The following is a 22,586-nucleotide window of genomic DNA, read 5'->3' as shown; positions in this document are numbered from 1 at the left end:
AGACTCACTCTCATAAGACAAACTGTGTGGCCTTTTGCCAGCTCTTGCAGTAACAGCATGTCTTGTGCCAACAGCACAGCACCGTGTTACAGCAAATCAACACAAATTTCGACAGCTGTCTTTACCTTAGGACTTCTCCCTCATACACAGGCGTTCATTAAGCCATCGTTACCAAACAGAAACATTTGTCTAGGTGTGAAAAGACTGTTCACCTGAGCAGCCTTGAAAATATCCGTTCTGCTTCCTGATGACTTCATGAAAGGGCAAGCGAGACTTTCTGGCAGACAGACAGGTGTGTCTGGGTTTGAAGCGTGGCAATCCGGATATTGTGGCCAGTTATTAAGTTCTGAGAACCTCCCAGATTTCGAAACAAAACAAATCTATACACCTATAGAAGCCGGAGCTTCTAAATCTTATTATTACTACCTTAATCAGCTTCGTTATTGTTGCAGGCGCAGTACACACTGTTCTGGAGTGCTAGCGATTTCAAAAGCTGCCAAGTGGACTATTATTAAATGAGATACTCCAAGCTGCACTTAAAGAGCTAAAATGCGTCACCTTTTATATCTGTAACCTCAGGATCACCCTCTCCATGATCCCTGCACCGGATTCAGACAAAGAAGCTCAGATACTCCGAGTGTCTCCAAGGCAATAAGATGGCATCAGGGTGTCTTTTTTGACAGTTGAGAAGAAGCAGTAGTTAAAACAGTGGGAGAGATTTTCTTGGTTGGTCAAAGTCTTCTTCAGTGCTCAGATTTACAAGTGGTCTCAAGGTCAAGGTATTTCTGAATCATTTACCTAGAGACAGACTGAGCGCAAACAACAAGAGTTATTTCTGAATAAAGATGATTTCTAAAATCATGACACTTATTCCCCCATCATTCCTAGCTGTTACTGATAGGAACATCGATTGAGGGAACACTGAAATATGAGCAGCAAACTAATCAAGGGAGCAAAGCAGAGACACACACAAAGCCAACTAGTAACTCATTAACATCACGAAGCCTAAAAACATACACAAATCTTTAGATCTTTGTTTTGGTATCTGCCATACACATGCCATCTGTTTATACCCCCCCTCTCTCTCTCTCACACACACACACCCCACATGGACCACTCTCACCACCCATGCAGACGCAATAGCCCATAACTCGCTACTACTGAATCAAGAGCAAGTGTTTACACCAGAAAGACAAAGATGTAAAAGACCTACCACGCTGCACCCTCGTCCAGCGTCTCCTCTCCTTCCATCATTGTTCTGTTTCGACTCCTGCAACTACTACTACTGCTTGCTCTTGCTTTTTTTCCGTCTCTCACTTCCTGGCTGAAAAAGGCGAGCCAGGATCCAGGGGCGGGTATGAGTGGAATTTAAACAAGAAAAGCAAAAACAATCGCTTCTTTGCGGGTGATATCTCTCCTTTCTCCTGCAGCTGAACTCGTGCACGCATATGGATTACATTCCCAGTGGAACAGCCAGCTGGATTTAAGCGCCACGACCGATCCTGCTGTCTCTTTACACACACACACACACGTACACCCTTACACACATACACACACCCTCGGCATGGCCCCAGCCTTCTTGCCTTCCTCCACCCCAGTTCTACTCTAATCATTAACTCCTATAGGGCTGGGCTTCTGGTGCTTAACTCCTTCAGCAACCTTCTATTGCTCAGACATTACATTTCTAAAGGATCTTTCAACCATCAAACCATTCACCTGCAGTGCAGAAGTAAATAGAGTTTAAAAGCTAATGAACCACAGAAGATTGCATAACATCACATGGCACGATTTACCCAAGGCCTCTGCCAGTTGGATTGGATTTCTGCGTGGAACGGAGAAAGTTTTCCAGCTCTGAGGAGTCTATATATCTAAGTGTTTCCGATGACACAGATTCAGGCCCAGTAGTGCAATAGTGCATGGTGTTCTTGACAGTGCAATATTAATCTATATCTATCAATATATCAATATATATCTAGATTTAACACTAAAGTGGTTGTGGCCTAAACCAGAAGTGATTTCTTTTCTTTTCCATTTTTTTGTAATAGAAGATGTGTGAGACTGTTATGTTTAATCCCACTCACACAGTTAATATTTTTGTTGTTTTCTTATTTTGATTTCTTAGCCAAATCAATAGTGAAACTTATTTAAAGCACAACAATCCTGACCAAGTACTTACTAAGGATGAATGAATGCATGAAAGCTGTAAAAGCCTCATTCATGTTCATTTTAAGGAATGTGGTCTTTCTTTGTTCACCAAGGTTTCTATCTGCCTGCATGAATGTAAAAACCTCCCACATCTCTAGCCTCAAACTGACATGGCCTTTCTGGGGGAAAAAAATGGCTGCCTCCTTTTCTTCTGCATCTGTGGCTGTTTTGAACACCTTATATGAGCACTGTGAATGTTTTCACTGAAAATTGTGATTGTGAAATATATAGCCCCAGTTCAAATGTTTAAAATGATTCATTCATTCATTCATTCATTCATTCATTCATCTTCAGTAAGCACTGTATTAAGGTCAGGGTTGCATTTGATGCAGTTCCTGGTAACACTGAGCTGAAGGTTGGACAATTCATCCCGGATTGGTCCATTGCAGGGCATCATGCACACACACACACATACTCATTCACACACTAGGGGCAATTTATCTTAGCCTGTCCACTTTTTGGAAATTTGGAGGAAACTGGAGACCTGGAAGAGACCTATGACCACACGAGGAGTCAGACTTGACATAACGCCCTACAAGACAGGCTGGAGATTTGGAAGTTATCTTTTATCAAATGAGCCAAAGCCAAATACAGACCAATCTGAGTGAGACCCGTCTACCAGTTTCAGTCATATCCTGAATGGACCATCACTGACAGTTCTCCTAACATGTGGTTCTTCCTGGGTGAGCTAGAAAAACACAGATAGCCCACACACACAGTGTGAGTCAGTCTGCTTGTAGCTGTCTGTTGAGTCTTGGTTCACCATTAACTAACCACAGACACAACACCATCTTTTCTGTGCAACCTGCCACTACTCCTCAGCTCCTGCTGTTTCTCCCCAGTCAAACCTCATCAGTCAAGAGACACAAGGCTTGTGTCTCCAGTCCTCATTGCCAAAACAAACTCCTCATTGGGATTGCCCTATTATTTATCCTGGCCTGTCATGGACATGTGCACAAGATTAAGACCAATGTAACCCTACTTTGTTTTGCTAAAGTTTTCATTTAAACTATTCATAAAGAGGAGTATGTTTTTTTTTCTCCACGAGCTGTGAATACTATGTTTAACTGCCACATTTTCTGTATAGATCTTCGGACTGTGCTTCCTCAAGTATTCAAACTTAAGGGCAAGGGATGAAGTCAAGACAGACCGGAACCTCCCTGAAGCCTGCTGTTCTGAAGAGTGAACTCGAACACAGAGTTCACTGACTAATTGGACATATCTCTTCTGTTGTAATCATATGAGTGCAGAAAAAGTTCACTTCATTTTTCTAACATCCTGATATAAATTTCCTGCAGTGTTAAAAGATCATGTAAGTTCACATGTGCCTAACTTGCCTTGCCTAACGTGCCTAACTACCTTCTGAGCCTTGAACCCAAGCCAGTCTGGCACCAACAACCATGCCTCAAACCTTGCCTCAGGTCAAAGTTTGTTTGTTTATTTTTTCCAAATTATGACGTTGGATGAGAAAATTAACTAAAGTTCCTAACTTTAGTTGTATGCATAGTAAAAATGTTATGCATAGTACTGCTACCACATGACTGGATAATTGGATAGATGAGCAGAGGTGTAGGAGTTCCTAATAAAGTGGACAGTAAGTGTACATGATGTTCAGTCCTATGATTATCAATAAAATAGTGAAAAAGGCATCAGTATGGAGATCTCACAGGTAGACAAACCCTGTGTTAATATATGTTAATACTTGGTGGATGTCCACTTACATCTTCAATCACACAGCATTTATTATCAAATGATATTATCATAGTAAGACAGTGAGGAGACAATTTAGCAGAGGAGGACTGAAAATGATCTCATGAGAGTTCTGACCTGGTTTAAAGTGTCCTTATTTTCAGAATACTTACTTTGAATCGCATACATTAACAAATCCTTGCACCCTATAATAATAACAGATGGTCTGTTCCAACATTGTGCACTGACAGAGGAAATGTGCAGATGACTCCAAATGTTACATATGTATAGGCATAGAAAACATCCTACACACACACACACACGCACACAAGCAAGCAAACTGTCCATGTGAAAGCAGTTACTGAATTGAGGAACCATAACAGCTCCTTCTAGTACTTTTTCTGTGGTACACAAAAGACTGGAGTTCAGATATTGCTTCTCAGAAACATTAAGATTCTTGTTATCCAGTTTGCATCCAGAGACGGCCACATGCTGGCCTGTACTTTCATCTGGACCACATACTGCTTCGAACAGACAGAGATGAAATCATTTTTATCCAGTTTTCAGCACACAGCCACTTCTCAGCCTTAATGAGATCAGATCTCAGGCATGCTATCTCCCAGAATTTAACCATCAGGTACTTTTTGGCCTGCAGTACACTTTGCTGTAATTGCCATATTGATCCTTATGCACCTAAACTCAATCATATTCAGTCTGGAATCATCTCCTCTCTGGGCAGCGCCTTTAAACTTTCACCTCCTGTGATATCAGCCGCTATTCCTCAGGGTCACTGGCATGACTGGAATGTCAACACGGGTGGGAGTTCTTACTAGACACACAGATAACCTCCCCTTTAGCACAAACACAGACCCTCCACTTCAACGCACAGAAACACTCCACAGAAAACACAAAGTATCTCCTACAGATAATTCATGCCTCACATTCTGGCTGCTTCTGTCAAATAGGGAGAAAAGTGTTATATATCATAGTCTGGCCACACAGCAGCCCAAAGTATGAGGCTGAACTCCTCACAACTCCCCACTGCGCACTTTCCATCTCTCCCTGGCCAATTAAAACATTCCAGCTCAATGGCCTTTGTTTTCACCATGGCCCATTACCTTGTAATTTACCGCTAATCTGTAAACCAAGACATTTCGAAGCACCAGCTGTGCCCTTAAAAAAAGATTTGCTTACTCACCATTATCGCCCGGTTCTGTCTACTCAAAGGAGCAGGAAAGCAAGATACGGTTCTGTTTGAACATTTTAATGAGTTTAGCACACAGTAAAGGTGTAAGCATTCTGACTTTGCCCCAGGCCTAACAGTTGGATCTTATTATTATACAAGCTGGATCTTATTATTAGATGATTTGATTGCTTTATACTAGAACCCCTGGCATGCTGTAATTCCAATATGCAATACTGGTCACAGGTAAAGGAGGGTAGAATGGGCTGTATGGCAGGAGGTGAAGAATGAAGGTATAAAAGTAGTGGTGGAGACGGTGACCATCCCTCATCACTGGAGATTAAAGTGGAACAGGTAGCAGCATGCTTCAAGAATGGAAAGAATGTGGGTTATTTGTGGAGGACGCGTGGCATGGCTATTAGCTGGACCAAACCGGTGCTGCAAGTGTCGTTAAGCAGCTTTTATCTTCTAAACAGCAGAAGTGCTAATTTCAGAGTCTCTAGAGAGACTGTACTTCAAGGATGATAACAGATCTGCAGGTTAAATGCATGGGGACTGCAGGAATAGCATGGAAGCCCTTCATTTTTATTTCCATCTGGCCTCTGAACAGCACAGATGTCCAAGATAGACTTTATAACATTGCTGACTGAATAATAATCAAATTCTTCAGTAATATTTGGCTCTATTTTGCCTCTTATATAAGTCAACGCTGAGTTTAAGCCACCGTTTACAAATGCAATGCATGTCATATGGTCCCCTACTTCATAACCCAGTGCAAAGGATACGCTTGAAAAGCACAGGACAATGTAACACAAGTTTAATATTTGACATGAAATGTCATGAAATGTGGTGACAATGATTTACTACTTTATCTTCAAACAAAGCTGTGTTATCGGCATTTCAGACGTCCACAAAGCTGTCTGTCACATCGACACCCAGTGGCTATTGAACAGGAGCTGAAGTTCTGCTAATAATGAAACACATGAACCACATTCTGTTTACTAGGCCAGTCCTCACCAGGAATTGAGCAACAATATATATAAAAAAACACTAATACTAAAAGTATCAGCACTTTGTGCCTATCACATTCTGCCTTCGTTGGTTCGTAAAAGTAAGGCCATAAATAATGTTTTGCCCTGAGGGATAGTGCTTTATGATTAGCAAATCATCCTAACAGTGCTAGGATGTTGTGATGTACTGCTGTCCACACCGTGTCTGTGTGTGCATGTACGTGTGTATGTTCACATCTGTGTTTTGAAGTATGTGTGGCGTATGTGTTTTAAACAGGATGTCAACACCTGCCTGCTCACCGGATGACATTGAGACAAAGGTGCGATTCTATCTGTGGGATGCTTCATCAGTCAGGCATGTAGCTGGAGTTACGCTCCTCCTCATGCCTTAAGCTAGACACACATAAGCACACTCAACATGCTTGAACAAGTTAGTCAGCTATCACACTTTGGATAGAAGTTGGTCCTGTGGCATGATCTGGGATGAGCTTCCCTTAAACAATTCCTGTTGTTTGGTTAAACCACAAAAATACTCAGATGACTTTACTGTCATCCCGTCATTGTCTAAACAGACAGTGGGGCAAAATATTGTGTCTCCAGGACTATGATGCAACAATCAATACAGAGGTGCTGACGGAAGATGAAATAAAAAGTAAAGACTAAAGAAAATGTAGTTTTCAGTATACATTTTTTTGATTATCGATAACATTAGAGTTAAAGTTATACTTAAACACAAATAAACTTTCAGAAATGGACTATAGTTATACAGTCCAGGAGACCAGTGATCCTGGCCCTGCTACTCTCTGGACCTGCCTGGACTTCTAGCTGAAGTTCTCATCACTTGGAAAGCACTCGCTGCTGAAGATGGCTTCACACAAATAGCCTAGAGATAAATAAGACTTCTGTGGATTGTTTCAGTTAGAGACCATGAAGATGGCTTTAGGCTGCAGCTGATACCATCGGTTTTCCTACAACGGCTTAAGACTACAATTGCTTTTATAGCTTCAGGACTGCAATTGCTATGAACAATGACTTGACTTTTCACTCAAGTCTCCATCAGTGAACAGTTGCTAACTTCAACAAAACAGACATCAGTGCCAACTAGAATAAATTTCCTGGTTTCATAAATTGCACTTATTAACCACACAGTACACAGTTATAGACAAGAAATTATTTATAATCGCTCTCTCTGGTGTCACCCAGATGAGGCTTCCCTTTGGAGTCTGGTTCCTCTCAAGGTTTCTTCCTCATATCGTCGCAGGGAGTTTTTCTTTGCCACTGTTGCCTATATGCCTATATTTCTGTATATAAGCTGCTTTGAGACAATGTAGAATGTTAAAAGAATGTTAAAAGAAGACCTCAGCTCAATTCATTTAATCTGTGCAAAAATCATTTTGTGCTTAAATGTATACAATTTTTTTATTCATAAACAATTTCTTCTTCTTCTTCTTCTTCTTCTTCTTCTTCTTCTTATTATTATTATTATTATTATTATTATTATTAGCAAACGATTTTGTTATTCATAATTTTCATGGTGCCTGAAAGAATCAGGTTTGCATAACAAAACAAAAATATAAAGTAAAATCACCATCTTAATTTTTAGTCTCATCAATACAATCCCTACAATATTCTAACAATACACTTAATTAGCATAAAATAAAGTTTTTAGCACTTTTTACTTCCAGTTTTGAAAGTAGTATACTTCACAGTGCATGGATGTTTTCTTTTCTTTTCTTTTTTTTCTTTTCTTTTCTTTTATATATATATATATATATATATATATATATATATATATATATATATATATATATATATATATTATAATAATTTTATTTTTATTTGTATTTATTATTGCTTGCTTGGAAGAAATTTCAATATGTAAAACTTAACTAGTTGTAAATTCAACAAAATTCAAACCTTTTTTCTTATGTTCATATTTTTTCCTGTAATATAGTAAAAATTTGTTAACAGGCTATGCAAAAAGCTCCACTTTATTTTAGTAGATCATTGTTTTCCACTCAGACACAGACAATTAGGTGGGTGTGATGTCAATTATGTGCATATTTGATAAATCGAGAGTGCTGTACTATGGAAATAAAGGACTGGTGGGTAGACACTTGTCTCAATAAGACTGAAACAGTCACCAATTCAATTACTCTCCAAAGGCTCATTCTGACTCTTCATGCTTCCTGCTGCATGTCATTCCTAGAAATTTAATCTAGGTTTGTTTCTATGTAATTATGATGAAAAAAAAAGGATTTTAATGCTTCCACCTGGTTTGTTTTGGGGTAATAGATTCTGTGTTTATTGTGGTTGCCACAAATTCATGTTGTTTCTCTTTGTCAGGTTGATCACAAGTTGGCATCCTATCATATGTACTAAGCCTACATATGACAGAAATTTAAAATCAAAAAATCTAAAATTTAGGCTTTGACCAGCACGCGCCACAGAATTTGTGCTTTTTAAACATAAAAATAATGGTTATAACTCCAGGTTCTGGGCAAAGTTACATTCTGCCAAAATGTATATCAATGTGCCTGATGTATGGCAACATTTCAAGATGAAATTTTGTTCCAGTTAACCCAGGATATTCACCAAAAGTGTCAAGAGGTCCAAAGTGCAGCCTTTCTTCTTGTGGAGTCAAACATGAAACAAAGCCTTATTACTGCACCCCCAGTTGATTTGATTATTCTTTCCATCTCTCCATCACTGTCTATTATTTTTTATATATCTCTGTCTGCTCATCCATCATTTCCCCTTCATGAAGGGATGGGGGGGCAGATGAGGAGATTGAAGCCTGTAATTTGGTCTGGGTGTGGTCAAATTAGCTATGGCCACTAAATACATGGTATCCATCTAATCATGCATAACATAATGGATTAACCTGCTCAATGCCACCTGCCCCTGTGACGGTATCAGGTGACAATGTTAATTCATGTTAATGTGAAACCATATAGCAGTGGATGACATTTTTGAATTTAGCACCACAGTATAAAATACTCGATAATGATATCTAAATCATTTACATTATTCTAAGGTATATAAACAATATGTATAAAACCGTACTAAAGAGATCTCTTCATATATGTGAACATCTTGTATAAAGATATGATATTGTGGCAGGTCATGTGACTAAAATCTAATTGATTTGTTTGCAATAATAAGTAATATGTAGGGGCAGGTACCTCAGGAGCACTTGTTTTCTACGTAGGTGCCTTAGTGCATTTGTATGTTCTTGTCAGAAACAGCTGGACAGTTCCCTGCCAGGCCCAGAAAGGGCGCTGGCAGGTGAACCTTGGAAGCCTGCTTCTTTGTGTGTCTTTTGTTACGCCCTTCCTATTGTTCCTATCCTGATTGTGTCACCTGTATCCCATTAGCCCTAATGTCTACCCCTATAAATAGGGATCCTTGTGTTTGTGTCCTTGTCCATGATTATCTGTACCGTGGTTTCTGTTGGGGTTTTGTTTGCTAGGTTCCATGTCCAAGCTAAGGTCTAGGTTTTGTTTTGTTTAGTTAACCACGCCATGTCTAGTGTTACGTTTGTTTCCCTATGTTGCGTCTTAAATGTAATAAAAGCAGTGCTTCGCTGAATCCTGCGCATGGGTCTCATTACACCGTGTGCTGGCGTGCGCACACACACCACGGGTGTCTGGGGTCGAGCCCCGCATAGGGCGGGGGTCCCAGACGTTACAGTTCTACTTTTTCTTATTATTATTGTACTTTGACATGGTCGAGTCTACGGCAGCACAAAGAACAAGTTTTAGGGAAATTTGGCACGGTGACAGAGAACAGTCTCATCTAAATACACCCTTACAGGTCAGGTGCCACCAACAAGACAAACAAACATTTGCGAAAAAAACAACTCTCTAATGCAAAGAAGAAGAAAAAGCTCAATTCAACTTTCCTCTAATTCGTTGAACTAATGCCAAGGTCGACGTGCACCACAGTATAAAAAACAACACCATGAGTGAAGAACCAGAACCCAAGGGACTCCATTATGATTTGGCCAAAATCACCTAGTTAGTGTTATAATTTATGAAAGAGTAAAACTGTTCTCAACCACATCAAATCATGAGTTTCTTTCTGTTGATTTCATCAATAACATGCAAATGAACTTGAAAACAATGGCGCCAAACAGAAAGTGACAGCATTTCTCAGCACTGCATTTACGTACTAACAATAAACTTGGCAACAAACAACATGAACTGATGTTAACAATCAAGTTCTGAGTTCATTTGCAACTTGGCAGTGCTACTGAAAACAGGAGGAATTTGAGCAACAGATTGACATGCTGCCATTAAATTTAGTATAGCTACCTGAGAATCAATGCAAATGGTCCCCTTTTACTGTTCTAAAGAGTTGGGGTCTGAAAGTGCTTGGCCCCTTAACTGCTCCTTGCAGCTACATCCTCACTTGATAAGTGAAAATGACCAGAATAGTATCTCTGTAATGTAAATACATATTTAGACAACAATTCAATAGTAAAAAAAAATGTATTATTAGATAAGGGTCAAGAATGCGTAAGATTTCTTGTGATGTAAAAATAATCTATATGCCCCTTATATGGCCTCCTGAATTTATTAAGGATCTCTAATTTTCTGTAATCGGATACTTTAAAAGGTCATATAGACAAGGTGCTGTTTCAGTAAGATTCAGAAAAAGCCTGAGGCAGAGACGTAGAGATCAAGGCAGAGCCTCTTAAAAACAGAGAGCCCGGCAGTGAGGAGAACCCACACAAGCATCCAGTGAATGTGTATATAAATTACTCTTTCAGGCAAGGGCTTTTCTGGGGAGGAGTGTCCCAGTGACAGCAGTCTACCACCAACACCGAAACACAAAGACGCACAGCAAAAAGCCCCTCAGTCACAGAGGACAAGCAAGGTATTATTCTCACTCAAAGCATCCATCATCACCAAGCTCTCCGTTTACCTCAGCCAACCTGCTGCCGGTGCCAAGTCTGGCCATTCAGCTGCCAGTTAACCAGTCGCAGGACCATCTACACCACACCACCCGTGCCAAAGTACCAACAGCCTGGGCATTTCCACACTGACCTGAGACCAGTCAACTATAATCAATTTCTAATCTAAATCTTTCATTTTAAAAACAGTCCATAGTAAAAGTCTGTATTGAGAATGTACTGTAATGTAATTGTTTTTAAAATGTATCACAGAATTTATAACCATGTTTAGTAAGTGTATTTGTGCTGTACTATTGTCTTCTAGGACCAGAATCCATTATCACCCTATTAGACACAAGATATAAGTAAAGGAGACTTATACTATATTACCAAAGGTATGTGGACACCTGACCACGACCAGTATACAGTAAGCCTTTCCCAAACTTTTGAAACAATCTTAGAAACACACGATTATATAGAATGACTTTGTATGCTGTTGTATTACGATTTCCCTTCTCTGGAACTAACAGGCTCAGACATGTTCCAGCATGACAACATCCAAATGCGGCAATCGATGTTCATGGTTTGCCAAGGTTAGTTCAGCAGCAGTCAAGTGGCCTGAACAGAGCCTTTACCTCAAACCTGCTGAACACCTTTAGAATGAAATGGAGTACCAAATAGCCTCCACACCTGACATCATGGTCTGACCTCATCTCTCCATTGTTCTTTGGCTCTGCCCCATCACTGACTATAGAATAGAGCGATTACTGTAGATGAGTGAATGACACAGTTGCTCTAAAGTTTCTGATACTTTCTGAGGACATGTCACACTTGAAATAGTTATCTAGTTTGGTTTTCACACTGCTCATACTTTACCCAGGGTTAAAAATTTCCATTAAGTGTTGCAACAGCCAAGTTTTCATGTGATGTGAGGCATGCACTCTTCAATTTCTGATTGGGTGTATGTTGCTAGCCGTAACATTCTAACACCAACAAGCAACGTGTAAAGCAATGTATAATACTGTAAATGTGCTGCTGACTCTGCTTCAGAGTCAGGTTTCATAACCCCCAGGTAAAAAGCAGCGTTAACTCTGCTTCTAAATTACAAGTGTGAAACATTCCTCTTCCTGGGGTTAAATGCGGGGTTTAGAACAATGATAACCTGGGGTTATGTGCAGTGTGAAAAGTCTTAATACTGACCAAAATACCAACAAGGCTAAAGGGATGATGTAGTAAGGCAGCTGCACCCTGTTTCAACAAGCATTTAGGAATGAACTAGGCTAATTTGGCCGAAATGGTCTCAATAGTCATGCTGCTATCACTGTTATCCTAAGTGCTGGAGCAGCCCTTGAAATGGTGACAAACAGTGAGGTGATAACAGAAGGAAAACCAACGCAGGAATCTCAGATTATGGCTTAAGAAAAGTGCTTACTTCGTGTAACAGTTATCACTTTGAAGCCTACGATCTAATCTCAAACTCCTGGTAGAGCCTTGAAGATGTTTAATGGGTCACAGTTTTCTCTTAGCCACATAATTCCTGGCCATAACAAAAAGTGTGCGTTTGTTGTAGCTGCACTGACGGAACAGAGAGGCTCATAAGCTGGAAGTCTTGGATTCAATCCTCACAGGGGCACTTGGAAGCTTTGCTGCGAATATCTGAGTGACAGAAATGAGTCAGCAGGAAGAAACTCATCAATGTGCCCTTGGGCAAAACACGTTGCCCATACGATGATTTGTCTTTCTGTAGTAACAACAAAATTACAAGCAGGACTGCAGGGATTGTTGTATCCCAGCCAGAGTTTATTAAAAGAGAAGGCCAAAGGACGAGTGCTTCAAGTCTTAATAAAAACAGTCCACTTGGTAGAGCACTTAAGACTTTTAGACCCTAATATATAACAAGCGCACAGTATATAATGAACACAATCATCATGCAATAGAGCCATATATTATGATTCATGTGCTATTTGGAGCTGCATTTATTACTACTGTGTGACTGAAGTTTTCTTTAAATTGAGAACATGAGATGGTGCCTGTGAACATCATGTCTGTAGCACATCACAGCTCACCAGCACTTCATCCTACATGCTTTACCTTCAAGTTCCAGCCAACAGCACTGCTTAGATTTCTTCAGAGTAATAAAGTAGAGGTCTGTCATTTTGCGGTACACCTCCCCCAGTTTCTCCTTCCTTCTATGGCTAATAACCATCTGCCCACCACTGATTAGTGTCATATCGTTTTAAGTAAACTAAACAGAACAAAAATGATCAGGTCTAAATGTGACACTCCATCATGATTTTGAGATCCATTAAAAAATCAAGTGTAAATAAATTCAGGAAAGAAAAAAAAAACTATTGGTTTGTGCTAATGATGAGTTTAAAAGCAGACTGCAGAGAGCTCGGTGGTGTACAGGAACGATATGGCACCACTCAGTTTGAGTTTAAAGACACTTTATGAGTATCAGAGCGTCAGCGTTCATGTCTGTACAGCTGGCTGCCTTGTCTGAGGTTGTATGACTCAAATAAATCACCTGCATCCTGCAGCAGACTCGGGATGAGTTCTGTGATTATGGTGTATGATTCAACTATCAGAATTGACTTTAAAGATAACTAGATATCTCAGCTCTCTCATCTGGTAGAGCTTTAAGAGACACCTTCTGTTTGAGAAGATGCTTCTCAGGTGATATCATTTGTTCTGGCCAGGGCAGGATTTGAGGATCTGTGCAGTCTGTGATTGTGTTGTGGTTCTGCTCCTGCCCCCGACATACCTGAGCTATGTAATCAGTCTGTGGACACACTATAGTCCCTGACTACCTGGTACAGGTGATCTAGAAACAAGAACAGGACCAAATTTGGACAGAAATCTATCAGATTAAAGACTGTGAGGGTGAGACAAATTGGTAACATCTGTTTCAGAAATATTTCTGAAATGAATTTATTATAGAGTTGCACTGACGGCATGAAAAAAAAAATCTCTGTCTAGACATCTGACAGACACACAGAGTGAAAGAGAAGAAAAGAAAGGACAGAATAAAGTGTCCCCCAAGGAAAAGTAACACAAGTAGTCCTTGGCCTTTAGCACTCTTTTTCTAAAAGCAAAAGAAAAAGCACCTACCTTTCTGAGAGTCTTTCCCCACGTTTGTTTTCCTCACGATGGAGTTTCTCGTCTGTCTCCCTTTCTTCCTGAATGAGAATGTGGTGTGGCTCAACTGAAGGAGGTGGGAGTGGGGAGAGAGAGAGAGAGAGAGAGAGAGAAAGAGAGAGAGAGAGAGGGTGAGCAAGCAGAAGAATCGAAAGCAGAGGAGGAGAAACATGAAACCAGCAATGACCCTCAAACAATCAATCCCCCTCCTTCTCTCTTTCCCGCTATTTTTCCCCTTCGAGTCTCCAGATCCCTCGCAGGCTACAACAGTGGGGACAGACAGATTTGTTTCAGTCTAGATTGAAAGAAAAACGAGGAAATTTGACGAATGGGAAACATGCAGCCACAAAGACTGCGAGTATAAATATGACCCGTGAAATGGGTTTCCTTTTTTAAAATGCACGGGAAATTACAAGCAGGACTGTGGTGCTTTTTATTATTCCAAACCTCAAGTTCTTCCAAAGTAAGCAGAGAGAAATTACCAATGCTGACTAAAAGAGAAAGAGAGAGACTAACACAGGTGGATGGATATGAGTGTTGCTCAAGTCCATGGGAATGTTATGTGGTTGTCGTGGCACAATAGGTGACAGCTAAAACACAGCTCACACGTCACTCCTTAATATTTTTATTTTTCCCTTTGCATGCCAAGACATGAGTTTGCAATCTCACAGGGGCTTTGTTAAAAAAAAATCCCTAAAAAAAACCACCCAGCTTGTTTTCTCTGCCAGGTTCAAATATGGGGCTGGATAAGTTATATGTTTACTAAATCATCCCAGTCACCGGATGCTAATGGATGATGGAACAACACTTGAGCATGTGTTTATACTGAGAGGAAAATACACACTCAGGTTACATGCCTGAGTGTACAAACAAATACACGGCACAAATATATACTAGTATTTATATATGCTTGACATGCCTTAATCTGCCAGTGTGGATGTTAGATTAACTCAATTCTCAACTCCTTGAGGTTCATGTTCCCTCCCGCAACCTGTGATCAGTTAAAGACGCTGCTAATGCCTACTCAGTGAGACATGCGCTACTTTCCAGAAGTTTCAAACTGACTGGTGGAATGAAGTTCTAACCTCATTCTGGAAAAAAAAAGTCCCACCTCTGCCGTGAACACTTAACCCAGAATCCCACAAAAAAATCACTTACATTAGCTCTTACCTCTCTTGTCTGAGAGACAGAGAGAGAGAGAGAGACAGAGAAAGATAGACAGAGGGAGAATGAGAGACAGAGGGTGTTGGTGAGAGGCAGAGACAGTGGGAGAAAGAGATAGAAAGAGAGTGAGAGAGACTGAGACAGAGGGAGAAAGAGAGACAGAGAGAAAGAGGTAGACAGAGAGTGAACGAGACAGAGGGAGAAAGAGGTAGACAGAGAGTGAGAGAGACTGAGACAGAGGGAGAAAGAGAGACAGAGAGAAAGAGGTAGACAGAGAGTGAACGAGACAGTGGGAGAAAGAGATAGAAAGAGAGTGAGAGAGACTGAGACAGAGGGAGAAAGAGAGACAGAGAGAAAGAGGTAGACAGAGAGTGAAAGAGACAGAGGGAGAAAGAGGTAGACAGAGAGTGAAAGAGACAGAGGGAGAAAGAGGTAGACAGAGAGTGAGAGAGACAGAGACAGAGGGAGAAAGAGAGACAGAAAGTGTTGGTGAGAGGCAGACAGAGACAGCAGACGAAAGAGGTAGAGAGAGTGAGAGAGACAGAGCCAGAGGGAGAAAGAGGTAGAGAGAGTGAGAGAGACAGAGAAAGAGCAAGACAGAGAGTAAGAGAGACAGTGCCAAAGACAGAGGGAGAAAACAACAGACAGCATTTGTGAGAGACAGACAGTGTTTGTGAGAGACAGAGACAGAGTGAGAAAGAGAGACAGAGACAGTGGAAGAAAGAGATAGAAAGAGAGTGAGAGAGACAGAGGGAGAAAGAGAGACAGAGTGTTGGTGAGAGGCAGACAGAGACAGCAGACAAAAGAGGTAGAGAGAGAGTGAGAGAGACAGAGCCAGTGGAAGAAAGAGATAAGACAGAGAGTGAGAGAGACAGAGCCAGAGGAAGAGAGAGAGACAGAGACAGAGGGAGAAAGAGAGACAGAGTGTTGGTGAGAGGCAGACAGAGACAGCAGACAAAAGAGGTAGAGAGAGTGAGAGAGACAGAGCCAGTGGAAGAAAAAGAGACAGACAGCGATTGCCAGAAAGTCAGAGAAAAAAATCACCTGTATTTCCACTAGCTCTGAATCTTTTATTAAAAATCTTGGCTGTAACTCCACTGTATCCTCCCCTGCTTGCTATATCATTTTACTTACATTTCCTCATTTGTAAGGAGCTTTGGATAAAAGCGTCTGCTAAATGAATTAATGTAAATGTAATCATCGACTTTAGCTAATTATTCCTCGAGGCATGCGTGTTCTTACTGCTGAATACTGAATACTCTTAATCCGCTTGTTATCACACAGCCCCAAGGCTGGAGCACCTGAGGGCAGGCTTCCACATTTGTTTAGACGTCTAGGCATGCAGGGGTCAAAGTTTAAGTGTTGTCAGGCCAACGAGGACCAAATTTGTGCCACTGCAGGAAGCAATACACCACCTCGATGCAGCTATCCAGATGTGCAGATCTGCTTCATTCGGCACTGTGTGTTTGACTCATAGTAAAATATCTGCAAGAGTGTGACACGTGCGAATGAAAATTTTTGTTCTGGATTCCGAGCGTTACATCTTCCTGCATTCAGGTTCATGTGAATTTCTCATGTGTTATGTTTTCCTGGAAATTAGCAGCCATTTAATGCTGCTAGTACATTATCACAACACCTCACATAAAGCTGCACAGCTGTTCCTGTCTTAAATAATTTATTAAGGTTTAAACTCGCATAAAACAGATGCAAAATATAACTAGTGCAGCTCTTTCTTTCTGCATCTGTAGAAGGGACGTATGAGCTCATTTGTCTCTGTCGCTGTCTCTCTTCCTCTCTCTCTGCTACCTGATTCTGCTAGCGGAGCAGATCCTTAACCGTGAACACAAAGACGTCTTTCTTCAGCCAGCGGGCTCTCGGGTCTGCTCTGCCGCACAGTGTTGATATAGTGCTACAGCTACAGATATACACGCCTCAGGGAGAGAGAGACAGACAGACAGACAGACAGACAGACAGAGGGAGAGGGAGAAATAAATAGGCAGCGAGTGAGAGAAACAGAAACATTGGGAGAAAAAGACAGACAGTGTTAGAAACAGGAAGTCAGGTAAAGAGACACACAGGAGGAACAATGAGAGACAGACAGTATTTGTGAGAGTCAGACAGTCAGTGAGACAGACAGTATTTGTGAGAGACAGGCAGTGTTTGTGAGAAAGACAGTCAGTGAGAGACAGACAGTGTTTGTGAGAGACAGACAGTCAGTGAGACAGACACTGTTTGTGAGAGACAGACAGTCTGTGAGAGACAGACACTGTTTGTGAGAGACAGACAGTCAGTGAGACAGACACTGTGAGAGACAGACACTGTGAGAGACAGACAGTCTGTGAGAGACAGACACTGTTTGTGAGAGACAGACACTGTTTGTGAGAGACAGACAGTCAGTGAGAGAGTGACACTGTTTGTGAGAGACAGACAGTCAGAGAGAGAGTGTCAGCTTGTCATGTTATCTGGTGTCACTGTTCCACAGAGACTATTTGACGAGTAAACTGACCACTAAACCGTTCACTGATTATTAACCAGAACACGTCCTGAGACATGAGAACTCACTGTACGACCCTTGAACTTGAGCAGCCTGGAAACACTCCTCAGTTCCCAGCAGCTCAAGCAAACATGACTGTCACCATTTCACCATGCCGAGATGTGCTCCAGCCAGCTGCTGAAGGCTAATAAGTGTTCTGTAGCTTCGTGCGAAACATCAACACAAGTGCAAGATGCGTGTCTTTATTCCTAAGCGCTCAAAAAGAGCCCTGACATGGCAACGAGCAGCGGCCTTAAAGGATTTCAAGTGGCCCATATGCTGCGTTAAGCTGAAGAAGAGCTAAGATTCCTTTCTGCTTATTTAAATAACAACCCAGGACAGTGGGGATAGCCTTGGTGCTAACAGTGGCACTGAGGGAAGGGAGGGGATTCAGGGTAAAGCAGCGGGTGGATGTCTGGAAGGCCACTGAATCTCAGCACAGGATTATTCTAAAGCTGCTGATTAGACAAAGCCACATTATCTGCTTGACTAAAGATTCGACTCCATTTCAGAGTACAGCACAGCACATCTTACAGCACAGCAGAATTTGCTGTTTGTCTATAAGGTTATGCATTACAACAGAAAAAAAATAATAATAAAATAAATAAATAAATAAATACATGCACATTTTAAGAATGGCAAAAGTAATAAAACCTATACACCACTCCTAAATCTATACTGTAAGGATTTAGGTTGTTATAACTATGAAATCTGCAGGGAAAAAAAGCTTCCTTCTGTGAAAAGTTGCATGCTGAAGGTTTAAATTATCTTTCATGGATGATGGAAGCCAACTTGGAAAGCAGCAGATCCACTGGCATTCAGATCACAGACATAACTACAGACATATGTGCTACTTGTACTGATGTGTGTGTGAGATGTACACGGGGTAGAGCGTGCCACAAACAGGCTACTGTTGGGTCATTGTAATAAATAAATAAATAAATAATCAAGTGTTTGTTTCCTATCATGTGCTTTTTAACCCTTGTGCAGAAAACTGCAGAAGCCACATTGTTCAAGTAAAACTTTTACAGTAATCCCATGTAGTGGGATTGTACTCTTCATGTACAGTAATGTAAAATCACAACTTTTAAGTATTATTTATGAAAGAAATTCAGCCGATATATTTATATTATGTTAGACTACTTTCAGATTAGATAATTTATATACATTTATATACATCCAAGAGGCCCAAGCAATTTAGCCTTAACAAACAACAAAAGATAATACGCAAAAAATGTTTTGGACGTGTCACTATAGCTTCATGTAGTTTTAATGGGTTTAATGGCTCAATTTTGTCGGTCTGCATTTTTTATCCCACTTTTTGATATTTGGGCTTAAAATGGTGGGGCTTGATTTAAGGTGTAGACACTGAAACTCAAAAAAAAAAAAAAATCCTTTTCTGAGAGCTCCATACAGAAAAACTGAAAAGGTTTAGTAACCATTCAGTAAGCTATGGCTGAATGTCTGCCCACAAACTCACATTTCACTGCATTAAACTGAAGAGACGATCTTTTGACATGTGAAATGATGGACTCACTGCAATAAACTGATACATACAGCCTTGTGTATACTTTTCTTCTGCAACATGATGTACTTGTCGGTAAAGCAGCATGTGTAGGAAGGCAGGAGTTTTTTCTTGGCTTGTTTAAAGTAGGTGCTCAAACATGGAGTTGCTAACCTGCAGTCCTCGCCTCCCACACCACCACTGGAGCTTGAGGAAACCTGGGGTGAATTAAATCCTGCTAATGCAGGAGGCAGAGATTGAAGGAAAAGATACAGACTACGTATATTTGCGCCTGTGAGTCCAGCCTGTAACAGAGAGTTGACTCGAATGCGGAGGCCAGTGTTTGTCGCTCATCCTCATGAACATCACGAGGAGGGAAAAACTATGAAAAAGATCTGTTCTGAGGCGAGGTACATAGAGTATTAGAGCTGAATCACATACAATCGGATCAAGTACAACAAAACAAAAGTCTGTGTTATAAACCTGAGAAAACCTTTCCGTTGCATTATATTCTTTTTTAACTTTCGTTTTTAATCTCTCTGTATATATGACGAACAACTGTAATTTCCCTCTAACATAATTAACATGAGAAATAAGTAGCAAACTATTTCTGATCCCAGATCTTTCATTTCCAATAATACCTAATATGATTATTTACTTACACTCTTATCTTATCTGCAGGGTACAAAGCTGCATGACTGGTGACAGAGTAGCAGTAAATAGCAAGCCAACCACCTTCCACGTGACAGTATTACAGTACAGAGCACAGAAACCATGGGACAGAGATACCATGGGACCTTGTACTCAGCACACTACAGCAAAGTAGATCACAGGCAAGACTTAAAGAGCCCCCAATGAGCTCTGCATACCAGTTCAAATATTTCCAAAATACTGAATTACAGCCTTAACAATGGTATATACTGTATAATACAGCTTGATATTTTTTTCACACCATTTTGTTTACCTGCAAACCTGACACATGCTTCCTTTAAGACCTGTGAAGGCAGCCAACCACCCACATGTGGTCAAATTGTGTCACAGGGCAGTGGAAAGTACAGCATTAAAAAGAACTATTTGCCCTCTTCCAGATGCAGGACCTTACAGCTGCCTACTGACTGGCTAGTAAAACCCATTATGCCGTCCCTCCCAACATGAGAGCAGGCCTGATTTTTTTTCTCTCGACTCACAGCCTTTGTCACCTGTACCTGCACTCAGCATTGTATATATATTTATGGCATTTGGCAAACGCTCTTATCCAGAACAACTTATGGAAGTCTCCATCAATGAATACGTCCTGATATTGGTTCATTAGGTTATGGAGTAAAAATAGCATCAGACTAAAAATAATCAGTCTTTAAGTACTTCAGGAACAGACATGGTTTGAATGCTGCCTGCAAAAGATGTTCGAACATCTAGGGGAAGTTTGTTTGCTCCTTCAGGAGCCAGGACAGAGAAATTTTATCTGTCACATACACAATCATACACAGTACGACACCCTGAGAGATGGTGGGATCAGCTTAAAAATGCAGGGTGTTAAAAAGTGGCTGCTGGTCTGTTTTTGGCCTTATGGACGAGCATCAGTACAGGAAGCCAGTGGAGAGAGTGTTTATAAGCTACATCGACACTGCTTGTCTACAATTAATGCAAAGCCTTGATTTTTGTTTCATTTTCCATTTACAGAACCATGAAAACCTTTACTGGAATGGTGACGCTTTAGATCATTTATAACATGATAAACATCAGAACATCATAGAGGGAGTCCGAAAATCTCTAAAGGCAACAGATATTATCTGTAACAAATCAAAAAGAAATAGCAGCTTTAATCGAGTGGCCATGAAATGTCATTTCAGTGTCATTTCAGTTTGAACCATGAATGTTAAAATATGACCCTATTCATAGCAATTCATTTCCAGTCTTTTCCCACAGTCACTATTTTCCCACAGAAAAAACCCCCTTGAAGTACCTACATGCTTAATTACATTCTGCCGCTTTTCTTGCTCAGATTTCACAGCTATTACTTCAGGCTTGTGAAAGCCTGTTTGAAGTTCTATCACACATTTAAAACATTGGCATAAAACTGTAAAACTGTATGTTGACGCTGAAACATGACAACAGAGTAAGTTCTATCCCCATTATCCAGTCACACAGCATGCTATAAACCATCAGGTCCAGATGTACATAGTGCTTATTTTGTGGCAAACAAAAGTGTGTATTTAAAATATGCTACGTTAATTAAAATGTTCTGAAAACATTGCTTGGAAGATATTTCTTTCTGAATTGTCTCTACAAAAAAATAATAAAATCGACTTTTTATTGCACTTGCCATTCTGGGGCCACTGGATAGTGCAGAACTAAACAGAATTTAATGAGTAAACCTAGCAACACATCCTCAAAGCAAGGCAGAGTAAAATTTGTTCTATAATAAATCATGAATAAATAAAGGCCACAGTATTTTTGCACTAATGACATTACTACAAAAATAAGTGCACTTAAAAAGTGCATTAGGTGAGATAAGGCAAGCTTCCAGATTAGCTCTCTGGGGTTAAATAAGCGGGTTAGACATTTGAAGTATTTTTTTTTTTTTACTGCTTGAGTCCAGCCATTACCATGGAAGCTCCACCCCAGGACCTGTGGTGGCCCATAGAAAAGGGTTAACTTGAGTGTACTAGCAAAAAGAAAGACCCACTCCATAACTCACTGGCTTTTAAAAAGAAGCTGGAGCAGGTCCGCTGTTGACCTACACCGGAAAGACAGACGTTCTGCAGAAGAACCGTCACAATGATGGAAACGTCTTCATTTATTGCTAACAATCCATTTGCTATAATGGTCGTAAAGACGTGAGATCAGGAAACCTTTCTCATGGCCTCGAAAAGAGACAGCGGTAAATCAACAGTGCTTAGGAATCACTAAATGGCTGAGAGATGAAATACAGAGAAACACAGGCTCTGTGTGGTAACTGAGCAGACAACTAGGTCTCCTAGTGACAACACGTCGACTCCTGTTAGAGGGAAAAGCGAAGGACAACAACAAAGTCCAACAACAAGTCCAGAATCAAGGCAGACAGAATGAGCTTGTTTGGCTGATCAAGAAAAGAAAGGAGGCAGAGGGGATGTATGTAGTAAACCAGCTGCCATTAGCTGAGGCTTAATGGCTTGTTTTTATTCAGTGGCCTTTTGCATGTTGTAGATCTTTTACTTCTCAGAAGAGTCAGATAAACCCAGAGAGGATATTAGTACCAGCATAAATAAGAAGAACCCCTCTTG

At 40.6% G+C, this 22,586-nt stretch overlaps 1 protein-coding gene across 5 annotated transcripts in view; it reads right to left on the bottom strand.

The window, feature by feature from the left end:
- Positions 1 to 22,586, bottom strand: part of plekha6 (pleckstrin homology domain containing, family A member 6) — a 94,934-nt gene that overhangs the window by 57,906 nt on the left and 14,442 nt on the right. For 2 of the 5 annotated variants that reach the window (XM_058373851.1, XM_058373852.1), the window contains exon 1: positions 1,214 to 1,555. In XM_058373851.1, coding sequence (XP_058229834.1) covers positions 1,214 to 1,254 — 41 coding nt within the window. In that variant the 5' untranslated portion in view covers positions 1,255 to 1,555. Of the gene's footprint in view, positions 1 to 212; positions 261 to 1,213; positions 1,557 to 14,095; positions 14,190 to 22,586 lie in introns of those variants that run through there. The other 3 variants (XM_058373853.1, XM_058373849.1, XM_058373855.1) reach the window with 3 other exon arrangements.

The sequence above is a fragment of the Hemibagrus wyckioides genome, linkage group LG21 (assembly GCF_019097595.1).
Source record: "Hemibagrus wyckioides isolate EC202008001 linkage group LG21, SWU_Hwy_1.0, whole genome shotgun sequence".
NCBI classification, from domain to species: domain Eukaryota; kingdom Metazoa; phylum Chordata; class Actinopteri; order Siluriformes; family Bagridae; genus Hemibagrus; species Hemibagrus wyckioides.
Note: the sequence above shows the minus strand (reverse complement) of the source record. Positions and strands in the feature narration are given on the sequence as shown.